Source organism: Rhinatrema bivittatum, chromosome 6, assembly GCF_901001135.1.
Source record: "Rhinatrema bivittatum chromosome 6, aRhiBiv1.1, whole genome shotgun sequence".
Classification (NCBI taxonomy): Eukaryota; Metazoa; Chordata; class Amphibia; order Gymnophiona; family Rhinatrematidae; genus Rhinatrema; species Rhinatrema bivittatum.
In genome coordinates this window covers 9,402,428-9,424,704 of record NC_042620.1, presented here as the reverse complement: position 1 = coordinate 9,424,704, position 22,277 = coordinate 9,402,428, and the positions used below count along the sequence as shown (strand labels likewise).

The window sequence follows — 22,277 nt, the reverse complement described above, 5'->3', positions numbered from 1 at the left end:
TTTTACTCACCTGTCCCGGGCGCATGTACCTATTCCCGTATAGATTTTTTTCTAAGCTCCCATATGTTTCCTACGATACAAGGCGGGTATTGAGGATATTAATTTCAGATCATGCCCCGGTTTGGCTAGATGTGCAGACGGGCGTCCTGAACAAGGAGCTCGACTGTGGAGATATCCCTACTACCTGGCTGAAGATAAGCATTTTAATGAATATTTAACAAAACGGTGGGTGGACTATGAATCCTTCAACCAGGCACATGTTGAACAGCCAATATTATATTGGTATACCGCTAAAGCGGTCTCCGGGGATATTATCGCATATGTGGCACATCGGCGGAAGAGTTTGAATAAGCAGGTCTTACTGTTGACTGAACAATTACGCAAGGCCCGGGTTTGTCTGGTCCAGTCACACACGAGACAAAATAAAGATAACTACCTATCGGTGCAAAATACGCTAAATTCAATACTACACCAGAGAGCAAAAAAAAGTATTTTATATTACCAACATAGGCTGTATCAACATAGTAATAAGGCGGGTAAATTAATGACTCATTTGATTAGATCTGCGAGAGCGACTCGGTTTGTGACGGGACTAAGAACGAAAGGACACGTGGAAACAAACACACTACTATTGCGCCTCTTTCGAAATTTTTATCAGCAATTATACAGGACGGAGGGTTGGTCGGAAGAGGCGTGCAGACAGTTTTGTGAGTCTCTCCCGATTCCTACCCTCACAGAGGAGCAAAAAATGTTTAAATAAGCCAATTTCAGAGGAGGAAGTCCGGAGGGCTATTTATAAATCCAAACGCTTGAAGACCCCGGGACCAGATGGTCTCTCGGCTGAATTTTATAAGGGCTTGCTTGATAGGTGACGGGACCTTTAACCTCGCTTTTTTCCTCTTTAATTCGGCAGGGCAGTTTTCCACCCAGATGAATGCAGCCCATATCACTCTCATTCCGAAACCGGGAAGGGACCCACTACAGCCAGATGCATACCGTCCTATATCGTTGCTGAATTGTGACCAAAAATTGTTAGCAAAAATTTTGGCAGATCGCCTCGCTGTGGTTTTGCCCTCGCAGAAGTGCCCGCGTTGTTTGAGCAGTCGGGTCTATAACAACTTGTGTGCATGCACGTGCCTGTGTGGATGCCTGTGCCTCCGTGTGTATATTTGCCTGTGTGTGCATTTGGGAGTCTGTGCACACCTGCATGAGCCTCTCTGTGCTTGGGCATGCGTGTGCGACCACTTGTGCGAGCTTGCATGCACGCCTTTGTGTGGGAGTGTGAGAAGCAGTACATGGCAGACAGAGCACATTAGTGAACATTATCCAGCGTTGATCGGGTTGTGTGTGTGTGTGTATGGATAGGCCGGTTCCTGTGTGTTTTTGTGACAGCGCTTTGCAGACAGAACAAGTAACAAGTGTGACAGAGATGAGGATAGTACGCTGGGATTTTGGGGTATTGCAAAGAAATTTGCAAGTTTTCTAGATCTGGCTGAGATTGCAGAGAAGATCAGAGACCCGGCAGGTGCAGAAAAGAAATGAAAGTTAAAGCAGTAGGAAGGTACTGGAAGTGCAGCAGAAGAGTAAAGAGAATGTGGCTCAGTGCCGTTCACCAAGCCATCAAGGAGGAGAATCAGGTTTGCCCAGCTAGGACCATGGGTGCACCATCTCATCCTGTTACAAATGTTATTAACTTTTTCAGATGTATTGTAAAAAGAAAAATTGTTGCTATGGAAAGGGATGCAATGAGGAAAGAGCTGGGTTTTTTTTAATAATAATCAGAAGTTGTACTTACTGTATTAGGTAGTAAATCTAAATGGTTTCTCTAGTGGCTTAAATGAACCTATATAAATATTTTATCATTCTTAAATAGATGTATTAGGATTAAACTCAGTATTGCTCATGCTCTATAACTGACCGTAGACCAGTGACAAGCTTCCCACCTGCCATTTCTCGCCACTTTGGTCCTTTTTCCCTAACCTCACACACACAGTCTTCAGAGGTCATCTCCATGATTAGCTTTGACTAAGCAACGTATGTACTAATGAAAGATACTGCACATCAGTGCTAAGATCCTGCCTTCTTGTACGGTATGCAGCCATGATGGAGATCTCAGCCTTCAACCACTGGGGAAGCCCTCCAGTTTGCTCTTTCAGACACACATCCATCACATGCAGTGCCCCCGCAGCATGTGATGAGCAGCAGTGAATCCTGCTATTAGCAATGTGTTGAAGCCCACAGGAAGTTTAGATGATGATCGTGTCCACATTTAACCCACACAAAAAAAATTCCTCCACTTTGGTGCTGAGATTGTGCAGCAGTACAGCAGCCAGTGCAGTAGGAGGTAGTTGAGGGAGATAAAGCATCTTCATTAACACTCAGACTGGGCAGGCCACTGGGGTTCTGCCTGGATCTGCTTCAGGTCTGCCTCAATCACAAGAGCACAGGGTTTGAGCAGCAGGTTTGTCCCTTCCTCTGGTAATGTCAGTGTCTCTTCTGCACCAGCATCCTCCTCATCCAGCGGGCAGAGGACACGGCAGGGAAAGGGTGTCCTGGGGCAAACTTGGCACTTGTTCAAGCTGGCAGGAAGTCCGTATACATGGGCAGATTCCATTTTGCTTGCCTGGTAGCTGCTTTCTCCAGTGGCTGGGTGCCACTTGGGCTGATCAGGAAGCAGTCCCCGTTCCTTCAGGGTTCCTGAAATTAACGAAAGAAGAAATAGCTCAGATCCTCTTATGCAGGGAAACATTTGCAACCCATGTCACTATGTGTAGCTACACCGAGGTCCAGCAAGTCTCTTCTATTTCCTTACAGCAGCTGGTAGAAAGCAACCCTACACTCCCTAGCAGCTGTAGCCAGTTCAACAGCACAGCGAAAATATGTCTCTTCCCAACACCAAGTCCTTAACAGCAGTGCTCTGATTGCTTTGTGTTTCCAGGAATGCACTGGGGTAACCTGCACAGAGCAGTGGTTACAGCACCAGGCAGACTGGATGGACCTTTTGGGTTTTAGCTGCTGTCGTTTACCATGTTAAGTCCCTACGTGCAGACCTTTACCTAGAGTCCGACTCATCTTATTTAATAGTAAACGTTTTGCTCCAAAACACTTGTCCAGTTCACTTCCAAAGATTTTAGTGCTGTAACTGTGATTGTCCCTGTTGGTAAATGTTCCATAATTTCACCGTTCTCAGAGAACAGAAATCCCTTCCTCTGACGGCAGTGAAATGTATTTACTTTTGACCTTAGAGGATATAAACATTTGCTTGTTATCATGGGATGAAAGATCAGATCAATCAATAAGATTATGATAGGATACAGTGACATAATTAACTACGGCAGACTCAAATCTCTGCTCCCTACTTCTCTTTTTAAAGAAAGTGAGTCTGGAAAGTCAGCCCCATTACCACACTCACAGTATGACCAGATACTAGAAGGAGGGCATCTTCATCCCTATTTAATAGTGTATGCACCATGATTCATTCATTACCTGTGTGATATCCGGGTATGCCTTAACCACCAATCAGCACCAATGGGATCCAAGTTCCAAACCCCAGTTCCCCATCAGTCTGATATACAAGGCTTTCCCAATGACCAGTCCACATCAGTGTGATATCATCAACACATGCCCCAAACTACAGGGTGCGCTGCGCCCCCCCCCCCCCCCCTGTGATATCCAGAGTACCTAATCCATTGGCCATCATCACTGATATTCAGGGGTGACCCAACCACAAGAACCCATCAGTGTGATATTCAGAAGTGTCCCACTCATCAGCAGTGTGATATTCAGGGTATCCAATCTATCAGTCACCATCATTGATATTGAGGGGTGTCCCAACAAAAGACACCATCAGCATGATATTCAGAGATGTCCCATCTATCAGTCACTAGCAAGGATATCTAGAGGTGTCCATTCTCTATCAGTATATTGACATGTACCTCAGCCTATAGTTCCTATGAAATATGATTTCCAGGAATGTCCTAAACACTATACCCCATCAGTGTGATAGCTATATGTGTCCTAGCCTTCAATTCCCATCAGTGTGTTATCCAGAGTATCCAACCCATTGGTCACCATCACTGTTTTCCAATCACTAAGACATCATCAACGTGATATTCAGGGGTAGCCTAGTGACCATTCACCATCAGTGTGATAGTCGGTTGCTTACTCTTTCAGATAATAGGACTAGGGGGCACACCATGAAGTTAGAAAGTAGCACATTTAAAAAAAAAAGCAGAGAAAATTATATCACTCAATGCAAAATTAGGCTCTGGAATTTGTTTCCAGAGTATGTGGTTAGGGCAGTTAGTGTAGCTTGGCTTAAAAAAGATTTGGATAAGTTAAATCAAGTTAATTTAGGGAATAGCCACTGCTATTACCAGCATCAGTAGCATGGAATCTATGTAATGTTTGGGTACTTGCTAGGTACTTATAACCTGGATTGGCCACTGTTGGAAACAGGATGCTGGGCTTGATGGACCCTCTATCTGACCCAGTATGGCAATTTATGTTCTTGTAGTCAGGGGTATCCCTTCCATTGGACACTGTCACTGATATCTAGAGGTGTCCATTCTCCAAAAGTATGTTCTCTGTACGTACCCGGATCAGTCCAGACTCCTGGGTTTATTCATCTGTGCCAGCAGATGGAGACAGAGAAAGTAAAACTGACACTGCTTCAAATACCCTGGTGCCACCTGCAGTTCCTCAGTATTTCTCTTTCCCTGTACGTACCTGGATCAGTCCAGACCGTGGGTTATGTCCCCATTCCAGCAGATGGAGTCAGCAAAAACCTCGAGGGGGCGTCACCATAAGTACTACTACCCCCTCTGCAGGAGTTCAGTATCTTCTGACTCCAGCAGATGCGAGTAGGGTACTTGGGTTTCTCCCAACTTGGCTAGGTTTTTGACTTTTACCTCTGCTCCTTTCTCTTGGGCTTTTGCCTATTTCTATTGAATCAAGTTTTCTTGTTAAAAAAAAAAAAAAAAAAAAAAGTTAATTGAAAGGGTTCAATTTTGGGGAGGCGTGGCTTACCCCTTGTCCTGTGTGTCCTTTCCGTTTTCTTCGGACCGTACGGGGTAAGTGGTAGCGTTGTTTTGCCTGTTATTTTCTTGCAGCTCCCCAAACTGCCCTGCCTCGCGGATGCTGTTTTTACCGGCCTCTCCGCGCGGGCCAGCCTGAAAGCGGCCATTTTGCAGCTCCTCGTGGGCTGCTGGTGCAGGCAGGCAGGTCTCTGCGTCTTCGGCGGGCCGTGCGGCCGGGAGGGCCCCCCCGCGACACTTGTTCTCTTCTCCGCCGGCGGGCAGTGCAGGCCATCGGGCCCCCCCGCGGCGGCGGCGCGCTTCCCCGCGGAACCCCGGGCCTCGATTTTTTTTGATTTTTTTTTACTTTAGTTTTCGCGGGTTTTTCGCCGCGACACTGATGCCGCGACCGACGCGCTGCGCGGCCTGCGGCGAACCGGGGTCCCGCATCTCCCGGGAGGGCATCTGTGCACGGTGCCTTCCCGGGGGAGAAGGCACCTCTCAGCCCGCCGCGGATTTTTCATTTCTTGCGCCTTTGCCTGGACGCCGTCGGCCGGCCCCTCCCCCATTCCTGGCGGGAACGGCGGCCATTTTGAGCACTCAGCGTCCGGAGGGATCACAGGACACGCCGGATGACAGGGATTCGGCAGCGGATTCGCCCCCGGCCTTGCTGCCTGAGCAAGGCTCGCAGGGGCAAGCCAGCGCGGAGCCACCGCCTACCGGAGCCCCCTCGGCCAGACCAGGGTTTTCCCCGGAGTTTATACTCCTTATGCACACGGCTTACCTGCAGGGATTGGATGACCCGGTGGGACCCCCCCCTGCCAAACTGTGTCGGACCTCGCCCGCGGCTCCGGCCCCCCCCGTCTCGGCGGGAGTGGGGGCCCCCCGTCCTCCCTCCCGCGTCCGGACGGTTCCAGGACCGGTGGGTGCGGGGCCAGACCCAGGGGCCCTTGATCCCGATTTCCCGGACTTGGGCCAAGGGGACCCCACGCCGGAAGGAGACGATCCGCGTACGCTGCGGCTCTTCCAGAGGGACGAACTGGAGGAGCTCATCCCACGAATTATTCAGGAATTGGATCTGGACCCGCCGCCAGAGCCGCCCGCTCCAGTAGCGCCTGCGGTTGTCACATCTTCGAAGAAGGGGGACCCGGTCCTTGCTGCCCTGCGGCCGAGGGCCCGGGCATTTCCCATTCACGAATCGTTCCTGCAGCTTCTCACGAGGGAATGGGATACCCCTGAGGCTTCTCTAAAGGTAGGTCGCGCCATGGAAAGGCTGTATCCACTACCACAGGATTTCCTGGATCTCATCAAGGTACCGAGAGTGGACTCCGCAGTTTCAGCGGTCACTAAGAGGACGACAATTCCGGTGACGGGAGGGGCGGCCTTGCGGGACACGCAAGATCGCAAATTGGAGATTTTTCTGAAGAGGGTCTTCGAGGTCTCCGCCCTGGGGATGAGGGCAGCGATGTGCAGTTCCCTCGCCCAGCGTGCGAGCCTCCTGTGGGTACAGCAACTCCTCACCTCCCAGGATCTGCCTGCTGCGGAGGCCGCCCAGGCGGATCGGTTAGAAGCTGCGGTAGCATACGGGGCGGATGCCTCGTATGACCTGTTCCGAGTCCTGGCTAGGTCCATGGTTTCGGTGGTGGCGGCCAGACGCCTGCTTTGGCTCCGCAACTGGGCGGCGGATACGTCTTCTAAGTCAAGTCTGGGCTCCCTGCCTTTCAGGGGTAAGTTCCTCTTTGGAGAAGATCTGGACCAGCTCATCAAGTCCCTGGGAGAGAACGCGGTTCACCGCCTTCCGGAGGATAGATATCGTCCTTCTCGTGCGTTTGCTTCTTCCCGGACTAGGGCCAGGGCGCAGCGACGTTACCGGAGTTACAGGCCGGGGGGCTCCCGGCCTGCCGCGCCCAGGTCTCAGCCCTGGACGCGTTCCTTTCGCGGACGCAGGCCCGCCCGCACCTCTCCAGGGGCAGGTAATCCCTCACCCAAGTCCTCTCAATGATGCCAGGCTCGCCCACTCCGCCGTACCCAGGATCGGGGGACGGCTAACGTTGTTCTACCAGGAGTGGGCGCGGATTACCTCAGACCAGTGGGTTCTGGACACCGTAAAGCACGGCTACGCATTGGAATTTGTCCGCCCACCAAAGGGTCGTTTCATTTTCTCCCCGTGTGGCTCGGCTCTCAAGAGACGAGCGGTGCAGTCAACGCTGGACAGGCTTCAGGAGATAGGCGCTATTGTGCCCGTGCCCTTCGGAGAGGTGGGCTTGGGCCACTATTCCATCTACTTCGTAGTCCCAAAGAAGGACGGATCGTCTCGGCCCATCCTGGACCTCAAGGAAGTCAACAAGTCCCTCCGAGTGGTCCGCTTTCGCATGGAGACACTGCGGTCGGTGATTGCGGCGGTCCATCCGGGGGAGTTCCTCGCCTCCCTGGACCTCACGGAGGCTTACTTTCATATTCCCATCCGTCCGGATCATCATCATCTTCTCCGGTTCAAGATTCTGGACCAGCACTTCCAGTTCGTCGCTCTCCCGTTTGGGCTGGCAACGGCACCGCGTACCTTCACCAAGATCATGGTAGTCGTGGCTGCGGCCCTTCGGAAGGAGGGTATCCTAGTCCACCCCTATCTCGACGATTGGCTCATACGGGCGAAGTCCTTCACCCACGGCCAAGCAGCGGTGTCCCGGGTGCTACGGTTCCTGCATTCCCTGGGCTGGGTAGTGAATTTTTCCAAAAGCTCCCTCGTGCCCTCTCAGCGCTTGGATTTCTTGGGGGCGACCTTCGACACCCGACTGGGCATGGTCTTCCTGCGACAGGACAAGGCGCACTCTTTGCGGGATCACATACTGCGATTCTCTGCGTTGCCAGATCCCACTTCCTGGGACTACCTGCAACTCCTGGGAGTGATGGGATCCACAATCGACATGGTCCCTTGGGCATTTGCGCGCCTCCGGCCCTTACAGTGGGCGCTCCTCTCCCGTTGGAAGCCACTCTCGCAGGATTACCAGGTGGTCCTCCCGCTCCCTCAGAAGGCCAGGGACAGTCTGGGCTGGTGGCTGGAGCCGTCCAACCTAGCTCGAGGGGTGTCCCTCGCCGTACCGGATTGGGTGGTGGTCACCACCGACGCCAGTCTGGTGGGATGGGGCGCGGTCTGCAATCGCAGCGCCACGCAAGGGACATGGTCCGCGGTGGAGGCGACATGGTCCATCAATCGTCTGGAGACCAGAGCGGTAAGGCTCGCTCTGCGACATTTTCTCCCGCTTCTTCGGAACCGGGAGGTCAGGATACTTTCGGACAACGCTACCACCGTGGCCTACATCAATCGCCAAGGAGGCACGCGCAGCCCGCAGGTCGCTCTAGAGGCGGCGCTGCTCATGCAATGGGCGGAGCGCCATCTCGTGCGGCTAGCGGCGTCTCACATAGCCGGAGTGGACAATGTGCAGGCGGACTTCCTCAGTCGTCAACTGCTGGACCCAGGAGAGTGGTCCCTGTCCGAAGAGGCGATGCAGCTCCTCGTCCATCGGTGGGGGGCTCCCCACCTAGATCTGATGGCATCAGCGCTCAACGCCAAGGCCCCCCGCTTCTTCAGTCGGCGAAGGGAACGCGGCGCGGAAGGGGTGGATGCGCTGGCGCTCCCATGGCCGACCCATCTTCTGCTCTACGCGTTTCCCCCGTGGCCTCTCGTAGGCAGGATGATCCGCAGGATAGAAGGACACCAGGGGACGGTGATTTTCGTCGCTCCGGAATGGCCACGCCGACCTTGGTTTGCGGACCTGCTACAGCTGGTAGTCGACGGACCTGTCCGGCTGGGACACCTCCCCCTCCTCTTGCATCAGGGCCCAGTATTTTTCGAGCAGGCAGAACTCTTCTGTCTTGCGGCCTGGCTTTTGAGAGGCGTCGCCTCCGGCGCCGAGGGTACCCGGAGGCGGTAGTATCCACGTTGCTACGGGCGCGTAAGACGTCCACTTCGGTAGCCTACGTCCGAGTCTGGAAGGTGTTCGAGCTGTGGTGTACTAGTCAGGACACGAGTCCTACTAAAGCTTCGATTTCTCAGATTCTCCAGTTCTTACAAACCGGGGTAGAGAAGGGGCTAGCCTATAACTCTTTGAGGGTTCAGGTGTCCGCCCTTGGGTCGCTGTTGCGGGCGGAAGGCTCCCTCCTACAACATCCGGACATCGCTCGTTTCCTCAAGGGTGTCAAGCATCTGCGGCCTCCGCTACGGGATCCTTGTCCATCCTGGAGTCTCAACCTGGTGCTTCGCGCCCTGTCGGGGCCTCCGTTCGAGCCACTGCGCAGTTCGACACTTAAGGACCTTACCCTCAAGACGGTCTTTTTGGTGGCCATCTGTTCCGCTCGTCGCATTTCGGAGCTGCAGGCTCTGTCGTGCAGGGAACCCTACCTTCGGTTTTCCGATTCCGGAGTTTCGATCCGCACCGTACCTTCCTTCCTCCCGAAGGTGGTCTCTGCGTTTCATGTGAACCAGACGGTGGAGTTGCCATCCTTCGCTTCCTCCGAGCCGAGGTCTCTCCGACTCCTGGACGTTCAACGCACGCTGCGCATCTATCTGGAGGTTACAAACGAGTTCCGGACGTCTGACCATCTGTTTGTCCTTTGGTCCGGGCCTAAGAAGGGTTCCCAGGCCTCCAAGACTACCATTGCTAGGTGGTTGAAAGCGGGGATTGCCGCTTCCTACGTCGGGGCGGGGCGGACTCCCCCGCCCGGCATCGTAGCGCATTCCACACGCTCTCAGGCGGCTTCCTGGGCGGAGGTCCGTTCGGTCTCTTCTCAAGAGATCTGCAGGGCGGCCACCTGGAAGTCGTTACACACCTTCGCGAGGCACTATCGTTTGCATCTCGCCTCTCCCGTCTCGGGACATTTTGGTGAGCAGGTTCTCCGAGCAGGCCTCGCAGGACCCCACCCGATTTAGGGACGCTTGGGTACATCCCACGGTCTGGACTGATCCAGGTACGTACAGGGAAAAGAAAATTATTACTTACCTGCTAATTTTCGTTCCTGTAGTACCATGGATCAGTCCAGACGCCCACCACATCTGGGTGCTCAGCCTGCTCCGTTTCCGCGACGGGACTGTACTGGTATCTGTCCTTTACCATTGTCACTGTTCACTGTGTGCACAGCTTTACCATTTTCCATGTTCTCTGTGTTCACAGCTCCTCACAAGTTGCCTTACTGTTCGTGCAGCCTCCTACACGTTGCTAGGACGCTCCAGTTTTTCGTTGCTATGGTTGACGGCTATTGTTGGCCGTGTTGTATAAACTTGATTCAATTCGGGGGTTCTGTTTTTCTACTCGGGCTTTGATATACTCGATACTGAACTCCTGCAGAGGGGGTAGTAGTACTTATGGTGACGCCCCCTCGAGGTTTTTGCTGACTCCATCTGCTGGAATGGGGACATAACCCACGGTCTGGACTGATCCATGGTACTACAGGAACGAAAATTAGCAGGTAAGTAATAATTTTCTTGTCTCCAGCAGATGGTGGCTGGTGAATATACCTGCAGTTTCTTTCAGTGCTCTAGAGCAGTGGTTCTCAACCGTTTTCCCATCTTGACACACCTGACAGACCACGCTCACATGTGTGACACACTGCTCCTTACAATTCATGGCGGAAATAAAAAATAAAGGTCCAGTATTATTTTTATTGTTAAGAATGACACAAGGAAAAGATACGTATTCTGTCTGAACAGAAATTGCATACATAGTAAACATCCCACACCAAAACAGCACCAGTTTCCAAAACTTAAACAGTAACCACCTTACCTAAGAAAAGGCAACACTGAAAATATTACACCAGGCCTTAAGACACCAAGACATCTCCTATTAGGAAAACGGACCAAGTCAGGCTGCTATAGAGCCCTATACAGAAACTACACGCCAGCAGAGAACCTCACTTGAATCACATGTGCTGACCCTCACCTAACATAGAATAAAGAGACCAAAACGCATAACAAGAAGCATGCAGACAAAACTGAATTGGAAACAGCAACAAGCCAGAGTCTCTGTATGCAGTGTAAAAAGGAAAAAAAGAAATATCACCCAACCTTATAAAACAAATCAAGAAATATAAAATCAATAGCAGTAAAACCATACTAACAAAAAGAACAGATTATTTCAAAACAGCTGATGAATGGAATATCCAATAATTAACAACTCATAACAAAATGTTCTAGATACCAATAAAATATTTTAAAATAGCAGACACAAAGACCGAGTAATGAAACATAATAAGGATACAAAAAATGTTTTGCTCTGCATACCTGGGAACGTTTGATATCCAGGTGCCCTGAGATTGTTTTGAATTATCAGGAGGAGGGATGATTTGCTTGCAACTTTCTCCTCTCTCTCTCTCTCACATTGGCTCTCAATCGCTCACATATACACATGCTTTTTCTCTCTCGCTTATATAGGCTCTTAATTACACATTTACACACATGCTGTCTATCTTTTCACGTTACACAGGCTTTCAATCACACACATTGATGATGTCCTTTTCTCTCACACACAGACTCTCATTCACATGCTTACAAACATGCTCTCTCTTTCTTTCATTTACACACAGGCTCTCAATCACATACTCACATGCTCCCTCACCTAAACCAGCTCTCAATCACAAACAGACACACATGCTGTCTTTCTCTCAATTTCACACATGCTCTCAATCACATACTCACTGCTCCCTCACCTAAACCAGCTCTCAGTCACACACAGACACACATGCTGTCTCTTTCTCTCACTTTCATACATGCTCCTAATCACATACTCACATGCTCCCTCACCTAAACCAGTTCTCAATCACACCCAGACACACATGCTGTCTCTTTCTCTCATTTACACTCAGGCTCTCAATCACATACATGCTCCCTTCACCTAAACCAGCTCTCAGTCACACACAGACACACATGCTTTCTCTCATTTACACTCAGGCTCTCAATCACATACTCACATGCTCTCACACCTAAACCAGCTCTCAATCACACACATACATGCTATCTCACTCACACACACACACACACACACACAGGATTTCAAATACACATGTTTGCTCATTCACTCACTCTCCCCCTCCCCCGAACTAGCGGCAGCAGCAGCAGCCTCCTCCCAACTCTAAAGGTAGCAGCAACCTCCTTCATTTTCAGCCCTCGCGGAGAAAGGAGTCCCATCAGCTGCGAGGGTTGATGTTGTTCCTCATTTTACTCCAAGCTATGCTGCTCATCCTTCAGGCCGCGCCTCTCTTCTTTTCTTTGGGCCAATGCTGAGCGCACTAGCATGGTTTCTTCTTCCCACGCACACACCTGCTGCTTACCACTTCCTCTTCCAGGGCGCGGGAAGAAGAGAACATGCCGGTGCCGCTGACTCCAGCCGTCCTGCAGCGCTCCGCCTGGGCTATCAGCAGTTTAAGCCCGGGCGGAGGACCTATTTTGCTTGAGTACGGGGAGCAGCTGGGTCAGCAGGGGATCGGGAAGTGTGGTGACTGCTGCTCTAGAGTACTTGGGAGCACGTTTCGACACGCTTCAGGGCAGGGTGTTCCTGACGGAGGAGAGAGTGATCAAGTTGCAATCTCAAGTTCAGTGCTTGTCAAGGTTGTGCATCCCCAGAGCCTAGAACTTCCTGCAGGTCCTTGACTCAATGACTTCAACCTTGGAGCTGATACCGTGGGCGTTCGCTCATATGAGGCCATTTCAGAAAGCTCTTCTAGCACAGTGGAGCTTGTTAGAGGCATTCCACCAATCTGTGTCTCTCACTCCTCCTGCCAGACACAGCCTATCCTGATGGCTTCACACTCCCAACTTGGTGTGGGGAGTCACGTTGGAGGTTCCAGATTGGGTCATACTTACTAACGATGCCAGTCTGTCTGGTTGGAGGGCAGTGTGTCAGGGTCAAGCAGCCCAGGGCACCTGGTCCGTGAAGGATGTTTCTTGGTCTATCAATCACTTGGAGACCAGGGCTGTATATTTAGTTTTACTTGCCTTTCTGCCTTTGGTTCGAGGCCGGTCCATATGGGTTCTGTCGGATAATGCGACGACCATAGCTTACATCAACCGACAAGGCGGCACCAAGAGTCATGCGGTAGCACAGGAGGCTCATATGTTGATCTTCTGGGCGGAACAACATCTGGTTCATATAGCTGCTTCGCATATCGCAGGGGTCAAAAATGTCCAAGCAGATTTTCTCAGTTACAGTTTTCTCGATCCCGGCAAATGGGAATTGTCGGATGCAGCAATATGGCTCATTTGCAGGAAGTGGGGACATCCACACGTAGATCTGATGGCGACTCAACACAATGCGAAAGCTCCCCACTTCTTCAGCAGATGGGAGGGAACACGGGGCTGAGGGCGTAGACGCTTTAGTGGTACTTTGGCCTCGGGAAGTTCTTTTATACGTTTTCCCTCCGTGGCTGCTGATAGGCAAGGTTTTGCAGCACATAGAGAGGCATCCGGGGGAGGTGGTACTGGTGGCCCCAGAGTGGCCTTGCCAGCCGTGTTTTGCGGATCTGGTCAACCTAGCAGTCGAAGGCCCGTTGCTGTTCAGTCATCTCCCTCGTCTTCTGTGGCAGGGCCCCATATTTTTCGACCAGGTAGATCGCTTTTGTCTAGTGGCTTGGCTTTTGAGAGGAAGCGTTTGAGGAGCAGGGGGTATCTGGAAGCAGTGATTACTACCCTTCTCCAAGCGAGTCGGAAGTCCACTTCCTTCACCTATGTGCGAGTCTGGAAGGTTTTTGAGTCTTGGTGTGTGTCTAAGGGAGTTCAAGCGTTGCATTCTTCACTGTCTCACATCTTGTCGTTCCTCCAGGACGGGTTGGTCAAGGGCCTCGCTTTCAGCTCGCTAAGAATGCAAGTGATGGCCTTGGCTTCCTTGCAAGGGAAGGTGGATGGGTACCGGCTATCCTTTCACCCTGATGTAGTCAGATTTATTCGAGGAGTCAAAAATTTGCATCCTCCTTGGAATCTCAATCTTGTTCTTAAGATTTTGTGTGAGGCTTCCTTTGAACCTCTTTGTAGAGTGACCCTTAAAGATTTGACTTTGAAGTTTGTTTTCCTAGTAGCTATCTGCTCTGCGGGGAGAATTTCTGAGTTGCAAGCTTTATTGCGTCGCAATCCATTTCTTCAGATTTCAGAAGCAGGTGTTTCGTTGCGGATGGTGCCATCTTTTCATCGGAAGGTGGTTTCCGCTTTTCATCTCAGACAGTGGAGCTGCCAGCCTTTCCGGACTTGAGTGGTTCTGAGCCTAATGCACGGGAACTTCAGAAGTTAGATGTCCATAGAGCTTTGTTGCAATATCTCAAGGTCACGAATGAGTTTAGAAAGTTGGATCACCTTTTTATTTTGTGGAGTGGTCCGAAGAAGGGTACCCAGGCTTCCAAAACGTCCATTGCAAGGTGGCTTAAGGAAGCCATTAGCTCTGCATACATACTCAAGGGTCGACAAGTACCGGAAGGTTTGAGAGCTCACTCTACTCGATCACAGGTGACCCCCTTGGGCAGAAACTCAGTTGGTTCCTCCTCAGGAAATTTGTAGAATGGCGACTTGGAAGTCGCTGCATACTTTAGAAAGTCATTATTGGCTAGATGTGGAGGATTCAGAGGCTCGATCTTTTGGTGAGAGTGTCTTGCGAGCTTGACTCTCCAGGTCCCACCCTGTTAGGGAGCTTTGGTACATCCCAGGAGTCTGGACTGATCCGGATATGTACAGGGAAAGGAAAATTAGTTCTTACCTCCTAATTTCCATTCCTGAAGTACCACGGATCAGTCCAGAGCCCACCCGTTATGTGGAGGTGGAGAGTCGTCTGCTCAGCTGTTGTATTTTTGACATAGCAGAAGAGTTCTTTACCAAGTTTTTTTATACTAGTTTTATACAAGTTTTGTTATACAAGGTTTTGATTGCCTAATTTGGTATGGCACTTAGCTTGGGTACAGGTCAATACTGAGGAACTGCAGGTGGCACCAGGCTATATGAAGCAGTGTCAGTTTTACTTTCTCTGACTCCATCTGCTGGCACGGATGAATAAACCCAGGAGTTTGGACTGATCCGTTGTACTACAGGAACGGAAATTAGCAGGTAAGAACCAATTTTCCTATATCAACATGTGCCACAATCTACAGTCCTCGTTAATATGATATTCAGAGACGTCCCAAACATCAGTCCCCTTCAGTGTGAAAGCCAGGGATATCCTAATTACCATTTCCCTATCTGTATGATTTCCAGCGGTATCCCAGTCATCAGTCCCCATCAGTGTTATAACCAGGGCGTCCTAATCACCAGTTCCTGTGTGCGTGATATTCAGGGGCGTCCCATTGACCAGTCCCCATCAGTCTAATCTCCAGGGGTGTATCTGTCATTAGTGTGATAGCTAGACATAGAATATATGTGAAAGAGGAAAGTTAAGAGAACTTTAAATAAAGGGGACAAGTAAGAGCCTCTCCAGCTAATTTACTGGTTATCTCTGCTAAGAATGATGCACATATGAAAAGGACGCAGGGGAGAGCATTGTCAATTTTAGGCCTATACCTTTGGAACAGGCTGTTCGACAGGCACTGGTGATAAGGAAGGCAACTTAGTTCAGGGGCTGAAGGATCAGGGATATTGTGTTAAACTCTCTCCAAGAGAGGGGTTTAGTTTGGGTTGTCTTTTATCAATTTATGTCTTGTAATATTATGTTATATAATCTTAGGATTAGGTATTTATGAAAATGATATGCAAGTTGTAATTTTATGATGTGTGAGAGTGTAAATCACAGCAAGTTAAGTGTGGAATAGTGAAAATAGTGCAACAAAGGATGGGAAGCATTTAAAACATTTAGAAAAGTTAATGCAACCCTCCAGGAAATGCAGCTAACTAATGTTCCAGCATCCCCAATATTTTCTGAGATTCTGAAGGAAGTCCACGTGTAGGACTCCACATGTAAACCTGAGCAAGGGCGTCCCACACAAAATCTCTCCTCCCACTGTGGAATAAGTAAAGAGAAGAGTGGCGTAAGGCTGGAAGCTCTCACCTGAGATGGTGTTATCCAGAAGGAAGGAGCAGAAGCCTCCCAGGAAGACTGGCGCTGTGAGCAGGGACAGGAAGAGAAGGTCCAGAGAGCTCCAGCCTAGGAAGAGGGGAAGTGCAAGGTTAAGTGTCTGAGCTAGAGACTTTACGGGCAGCTGAAGAGGTTCCAGAGTAACGTAGGGTAGGAGAAAAAGGCGTGATGTCCTCCTGTGTTCAAAAGAAAAGTCATACCATTGAATATTAATGACACTCGTGTTACAGTACAAAGCAAGGAAGAGCCCTCTGATCCCTAACCGGGCATCTCCTCTGTTCCAGTCCCCTCTCCTGTCTGCAGGGAATAGGAATAGAGGTGGAGGGGAGTGAAGCTGCAATGGTTAGCAGAACAAAGAGGAATTCAGTTTTTCTCTGCATATTTTGCTCTTCCTAAGTTGTGATCCCTTATTCTGAAGGTAATTCTGTCTGTATGTGTGAGTGTGACGGAGTTAAATTATTCTGCTAGCGTCTGGGCTATGTGTAGACATCTGTAGCATTCCAGCTTCTTCTCTTATCCCAGTGTTTTAGGGGCAGGTGGAGTACTTTCAGAGCTGCCTTTCAAACAGGGTTGCTGCTATTTGAGTTCTGGCACTTAGCGCTATTTTGATGTGGCAGCTTTGCTGCACAGGTTCTGGGTGACATTTTGCAGGGTTTTTTTTGTTAATGGAGGGACTTTATGTCCCTGTTACTGAAGTTACAACATAGTTTGAATGTTTTTCCTGTGGTGAATATTAAGGGGAAACATTTCCCATTTAGCTCAGCCAGCCATTTCACAGATTAACTTCTACTAATTAGCATTACTTTCTTGTGATTTTAGGTATTTCTTGGGATTTTCTTTTTGTAGTCTATCTTCCAAAATCACAAATGACACATTCAGATACTGTGATATGATTACTGAAACATAGATTGTATTAGTTATATACTTTAATTATGATGTCCACTTACGTGATTGTTCTGAGAAAGGTGGTGGGGACAATTGTTGAGTTATCACATTTTTTTTTTTGATGGAGCAGGGGGAGCGTCGTGGGTCTGAAAATTATTTAGGAGTGTGCAAGGCTGAAGGACTTAGGGAAGTAACTCCCCGACCTGTACTGGATGATCCCAAGTCAGTCAGATTTTCAGGATACTGCAGTGAATAAATTTGGGTGTGAGAAGGTTTGGGGCTGCATCGGGTGGGTGCGAGATGGTTCACAGGCCCCGTGCTGAGTTTATTTTAGGTTTCTGCAGCAGTGCAGCTCAAGGAGCATAGGAGGGAGGAGGAGACAGAAAAAAAAAAAAGGGCTGCCGCTTGGCCTGGTATGAAGAAAGGAGCCAAAGAAGGCACTGCTGCCGAGCAGGAGGTGACGGGGAGAGGTGGCTTCTTATGTTAAGCAGTTAGTGGGGAGAGAGAAACTGCTGGGCAGGGAGCGGGGGCTGCTGCTGGGCATAGGATGAGGGGGAGAGAGATTGAAAGCTGCTAGGCAAGGAATGGGTGGTAGAGAGAGGAGGGATGCTCATGGGCAAGGAATGGGTGGTAGAGAGAGAGGAGGGATGCTCATGGACAAGGAATGGGTGGTAGAGAGAGGAGGGATGCTCATGGACAAGGAATGGGTGGTAGAGAGAGAGGAGGGATGCTCATGGACAAGGAATGGAGGGAGAGAGAGGAGGGATGCTCATGGACAAGGAATGGGTGGTACAGAGAGAGGAGGGATGCTCATGGACAAGGAATGGGTGGTAGAGAGAGAGGAGGGATGCTCATGGACAAGGAATGGGTGGTAGAGAGAGAGGAGGGATGCTCATGGACAAGGAATGGGTGGTAGAGAGAGAGGAGGGATGCTCATGGACAAGGAATGGGTGGTAGAGAGAGAGGAGGGATGCTCATGGACAAGGAATGGGTGGTAGAGAGAGAGGAGGGATGCTCATGGACAAGGAATGGGTGGTAGAGAGAGAGGAGGGGTGCTCATGGACAAGGAATGGGTGGTAGAAAGAGGAGGGATGCTCATGGACAAGGAATGGGTGGTAGAGAGAGGAGGGATGCTCATGGACAAGGAATGGGTGGTAGAGAGAGAGGAGGGATGCTCATGGACAAGGAATGGGTGGTAGAGAGAGGAGGGATGCTCATGGACAAGGAATGGGTGGTAGAGAGAGGAGGGATGCTCATGGACAAGGAATGGATGGTAGAGAGAGGAGGGATGCTCATGGACAAGGAATGGGTGGTAGAGAGAGAGGAGGGATGCTCATGGACAAGGAATGGAGGGAGAGAGAGAGGAGGGATGCTAATGGGCAAGGAATGGGTGGTAGAGAGAGGAGGGATGCTCATGGACAAGGAATGGGTGGTAGAGAGAGGAGGGATGCTCATGGACAAGGAATGGGTGGTAGAGAGAGGAGGGATGCTCATGGACAAGGAATGGGTGGTAGAGAGAGGAGGGATGCTCATGGACAAGGAATGGGTGGTAGAGAGAGGAGGGATGCTCATGGACAAGGAATGGGTGGTAGAGAGAGAGGAGGGATGCTCATGGACAAGGAATGGGTGGTAGAGAGAGAGAAGGGATGCTCATGGACAAGGAATGGGTGGTACAGAGAGAGGAGGGATGCTCATGGACAAGGAATGGAGGGAGAGAGAGGAGGGATGCTCATGGACAAGGAATGGGTGGTAGAGAGAGAGGAGGGATGCTCATGGACAAGGAATGGGTGGTAGAGAGAGAGGAGGGATGCTCATGGACAAGGAATGGGTGGTAGAGAGAGAGGAGGGATGCTCATGGACAAGGAATGGGTGGTAGAGAGAGGAGGGATGCTCATGGACAAGGAATGGGTGGTAGAGAGAGAGGAGGGATGCTCATGGACAAGGAATGGGTGGTAGAGAGAGAGGAGGGATGCTCATGGACAAGGAATGGGTGGTAGAGAGAGAGGAGGGATGCTCATGGACAAGGAATGGGTGGTAGAGAGAGGAGGGATGCTCATGGACAAGGAATGGGTGGTAGAGAGAGAGGAGGGATGCTCATGGACAAGGAATGGAGGGAGAGAAAGAGGAGGGATGCTCATGGACAAGGAATGGGTGGTAGAGAGAGAGGAGGGATGCTCATGGACAAGGAATGGGTGGTAGAGAGAGGAGGGATGCTCATGGACAAGGAATGGGTGGTAGAGAGAGAGGAGGGATGCTCATGGACAAGGAATGGGTGGTAGAGAGAGGAGGGATGCTCATGGACAAGGAATGGGTGGTAGAGAGAAGAGGGATGCTCATGGACAAGGAATGGGTGGGAGAGAGAGAGGAGGGATGCTCATGGACAAGGAATGGGTGGTAGAGAGAGAGGAGGGATGCTCATGGACAAGGAATGGGTGGTAGAGAGAGAGGAGGGATGCTCATGGACAAGGAATGGGTGGTAGAGAGAGGAGGGATGCTCATGGACAAGGAATGGGTGGTAGAGAGAGAGGAGGGATGCTCATGGACAAGGAATGGGTGGTAGAGAGAGAGGAGGGATGCTCATGGACAAGGAATGGGTGGTAGAGAGAGGAGGGATGTTCATGGACAAGGAATGGGTGGTAGAGAGAGAGGAGGGATGCTCATGGACAAGGAATGGAGGGAGAGAGAGAGGAGGGATGCTCATGGACAAGGAATGGAGGGAGAGAGAGAGGAGGGATGCTCATGGACAAGGAATGGGTGGTAGAGAGAGAGGAGGGATGCTCATGGACAAGGAATGGAGGGAGAGAGAGAGGAGGGATGCTCATGGACAAGGAATGGGTGGTAGAGAGAGGAGGGATGCTCATGGACAAGGAATGGGTGGTAGAGAGAGAGGAGGGATGCTCATGGACAAGGAATGGAGGGAGAGAGAGAGGAGGGATGCTCATGGACAAGGAATGGGTGGTAGAGAGAGAGGAGGGATGCTCATGGACAAGGAATGGAGGGAGAGAGAGAGGAGGGATGCTCATGGACAAGGAATGGAGGGAGAGAGAGAGGAGGGATGCTCATGGACAAGGAATGGGTGGTAGAGAGAGAGGAGGGATGCTCATGGACAAGGAATGGAGGGAGAGAGAGAGGAGGGATGCTCATGGACAAGGAATGGGTGGTAGAGAGAGAGGAGGGATGCTCATGGACAAGGAATGGAGGGAGAGAGAGAGGAGGGATGCTCATGGACAAGGAATGGAGGGAGAGAGAGAGGAGGGATGCTCATGGACAAGGAATGGGTGGGAGAGAGAGAGGAGGGATGCTCATGGACAAGGAATGGGTGGTAGAGAGAGAGGAGGGATGCTCATGGACAAGGAATGGGTGGTAGAGAGAGAGGAGGGATGCTCATGGACAAGGAATGGGTGGTAGAGAGAGGAGGGATGCTCATGGACAAGGAATGGGTGGTAGAGAGAGAGGAGGGATGCTCATGGACAAGGAATGGGTGGTAGAGAGAGAGGAGGGATGCTCATGGACAAGGAATGGGTGGTAGAGAGAGGAGGGATGTTCATGGACAAGGAATGGGTGGTAGAGAGAGAGGAGGGATGCTCATGGACAAGGAATGGAGGGAGAGAGAGAGGAGGGATGCTCATGGACAAGGAATGGAGGGAGAGAGAGAGGAGGGATGCTCATGGACAAGGAATGGGTGGTAGAGAGAGAGGAGGGATGCTCATGGACAAGGAATGGGTGGTAGAGAGAGGAGGGATGCTAATGGGCAAGGAATGGGTGGTAGAGAGAGGAGGGATGCTCATGGACAAGGAATGGGTGGTAGAGAGAGGAGGGATGCTCATGGACAAGGAATGGGTGGTAGAGAGAGAGGAGGGATGCTCATGGACAAGGAATGGGTGGTAGAGAGAGAGGAGGGATGCTCATGGACAAGGAATGGGTGGTAGAGAGAGAGGAGGGATGCTCATGGACAAGGAATGGGTGGTAGAGAGAGAGGAGGGATGCTCATGGACAAGGAATGGGTGGTAGAGAGAGAGGAGGGATGCTCATGGACAAGGAATGGGTGGTAGAGAGAGAGGAGGGATGCTCATGGACAAGGAATGGGTGGTAGAGAGAGAGGAGGGATGCTCATGGACAAGGAATAGGTGGTAGAGAGAGAGGAGGGATGCTCATGGACAAGGAATAGGTGGTAGAGAGAGAGGAGGGATGCTCATGGACAAGGAATGGGTGGTAGAGAGAGGAGGGATGCTCATGGACAAGGAATGGGTGGTAGAGAGAGGAGGGATGCTCATGGACAAGGAATGGAGGGAGAGAGAGAGGAAGGGGGGCCTTGCTGTGCCGCAGCAGTCACTGATAAATCAGAGAGAGAATGTGTAATTCTGAATATCTGGCAGGGGGCAGAAAAAGCTGGTCCCAGCACTATGAAAACTCTCCAAGATCTCTCAAGCCACCAGATGGATGTAAGTTTATTCTTCAAACACTGGGACTCTGTTTGTGACCTGCCGGAGGCTATATGTTCCCTGACGTAGTCCCATATATATATACAGTAAAACAGTCCTTACTGGGAAGGCCACAGTAAGTCCTTGTCCATGCAGTGAACCGTACCACACAGCCCGGTGAGCTGGGCTTTCTTTAGTCAGGGGCATTGCACTCTGCTGCTGGAACATCACGATAAATAATATGTATTTGAGTTTATTCCTCTTATTTTGTTACAGTAAACCCTATCATCTTCTTTCTGTATTTTATTGCTTATAATTTTGTGTTTTATGTTATATTGGAAATTCTCTGCCATATGAAATAATGGCAGATAACTAGAATATCGCACTGGATGCCGAGCTGCAGCGAGTGATATTTGATTTTGTATAGTCGCTGGCTTATTATCTGCTTGTATCATTTTGGTTCTTCTTTGGCCCTTTTTTTTGTTTGTTTGTTTTTTACAAGACCAGGGGATCAGTGACAAAGGAGTAGAAGTGTGTACAAATCAATCTGACTTTTGAGGACCACAGACTCACCTGGCTTTCAGGATATGGACAATTAATGTTTATTTTGTTATATATATATATATATTTTTTAATTTTTTTTGCCCCAGGAACATTTGCATACTTTGGACACCCAGAAACAGCAGAATTAATGAGTTTAAGCCGTCCGCTGGTAGCACATTTCTCCCCCCTCCCAAAGGAACCTGTAGTTATGTAGTCGGGGGCAGCAGTCAGCCAACGCGGGACCAGGAGCGCCATGAAGATGGTGAATCCCACGATGAAGACATTCCTGCCTGAGTCTATGTCCGTATACTGGAAGTAGGAGATCCCTGTGCCGATGCTGACAGCATGCGTTGTGCACAGGACGCCACCTGGGGAGGGGG

At 50.4% G+C, this 22,277-nt stretch overlaps 1 protein-coding gene across 2 annotated transcripts in view; it reads right to left on the bottom strand.

The window, feature by feature from the left end:
* Nucleotides 1-1,089: 1,089 nt before the first annotated feature.
* The window catches only part of SLC23A3 (solute carrier family 23 member 3), a 72,361-nt gene continuing 51,173 nt past the window's right edge, over nucleotides 1,090-22,277 (bottom strand). For both annotated transcript variants that reach the window (XM_029605024.1, XM_029605023.1), the window contains 3 exons: nucleotides 22,098-22,265; nucleotides 16,022-16,117; nucleotides 1,090-2,697 (listed from right to left, as the gene is read on the bottom strand). In XM_029605024.1, coding sequence (XP_029460884.1) covers nucleotides 2,372-2,697; nucleotides 16,022-16,117; nucleotides 22,098-22,265 — 590 coding nt within the window. In that variant the 3' untranslated portion in view covers nucleotides 1,090-2,371. The remainder of the gene's footprint in view (nucleotides 2,698-16,021; nucleotides 16,118-22,097; nucleotides 22,266-22,277) is intronic.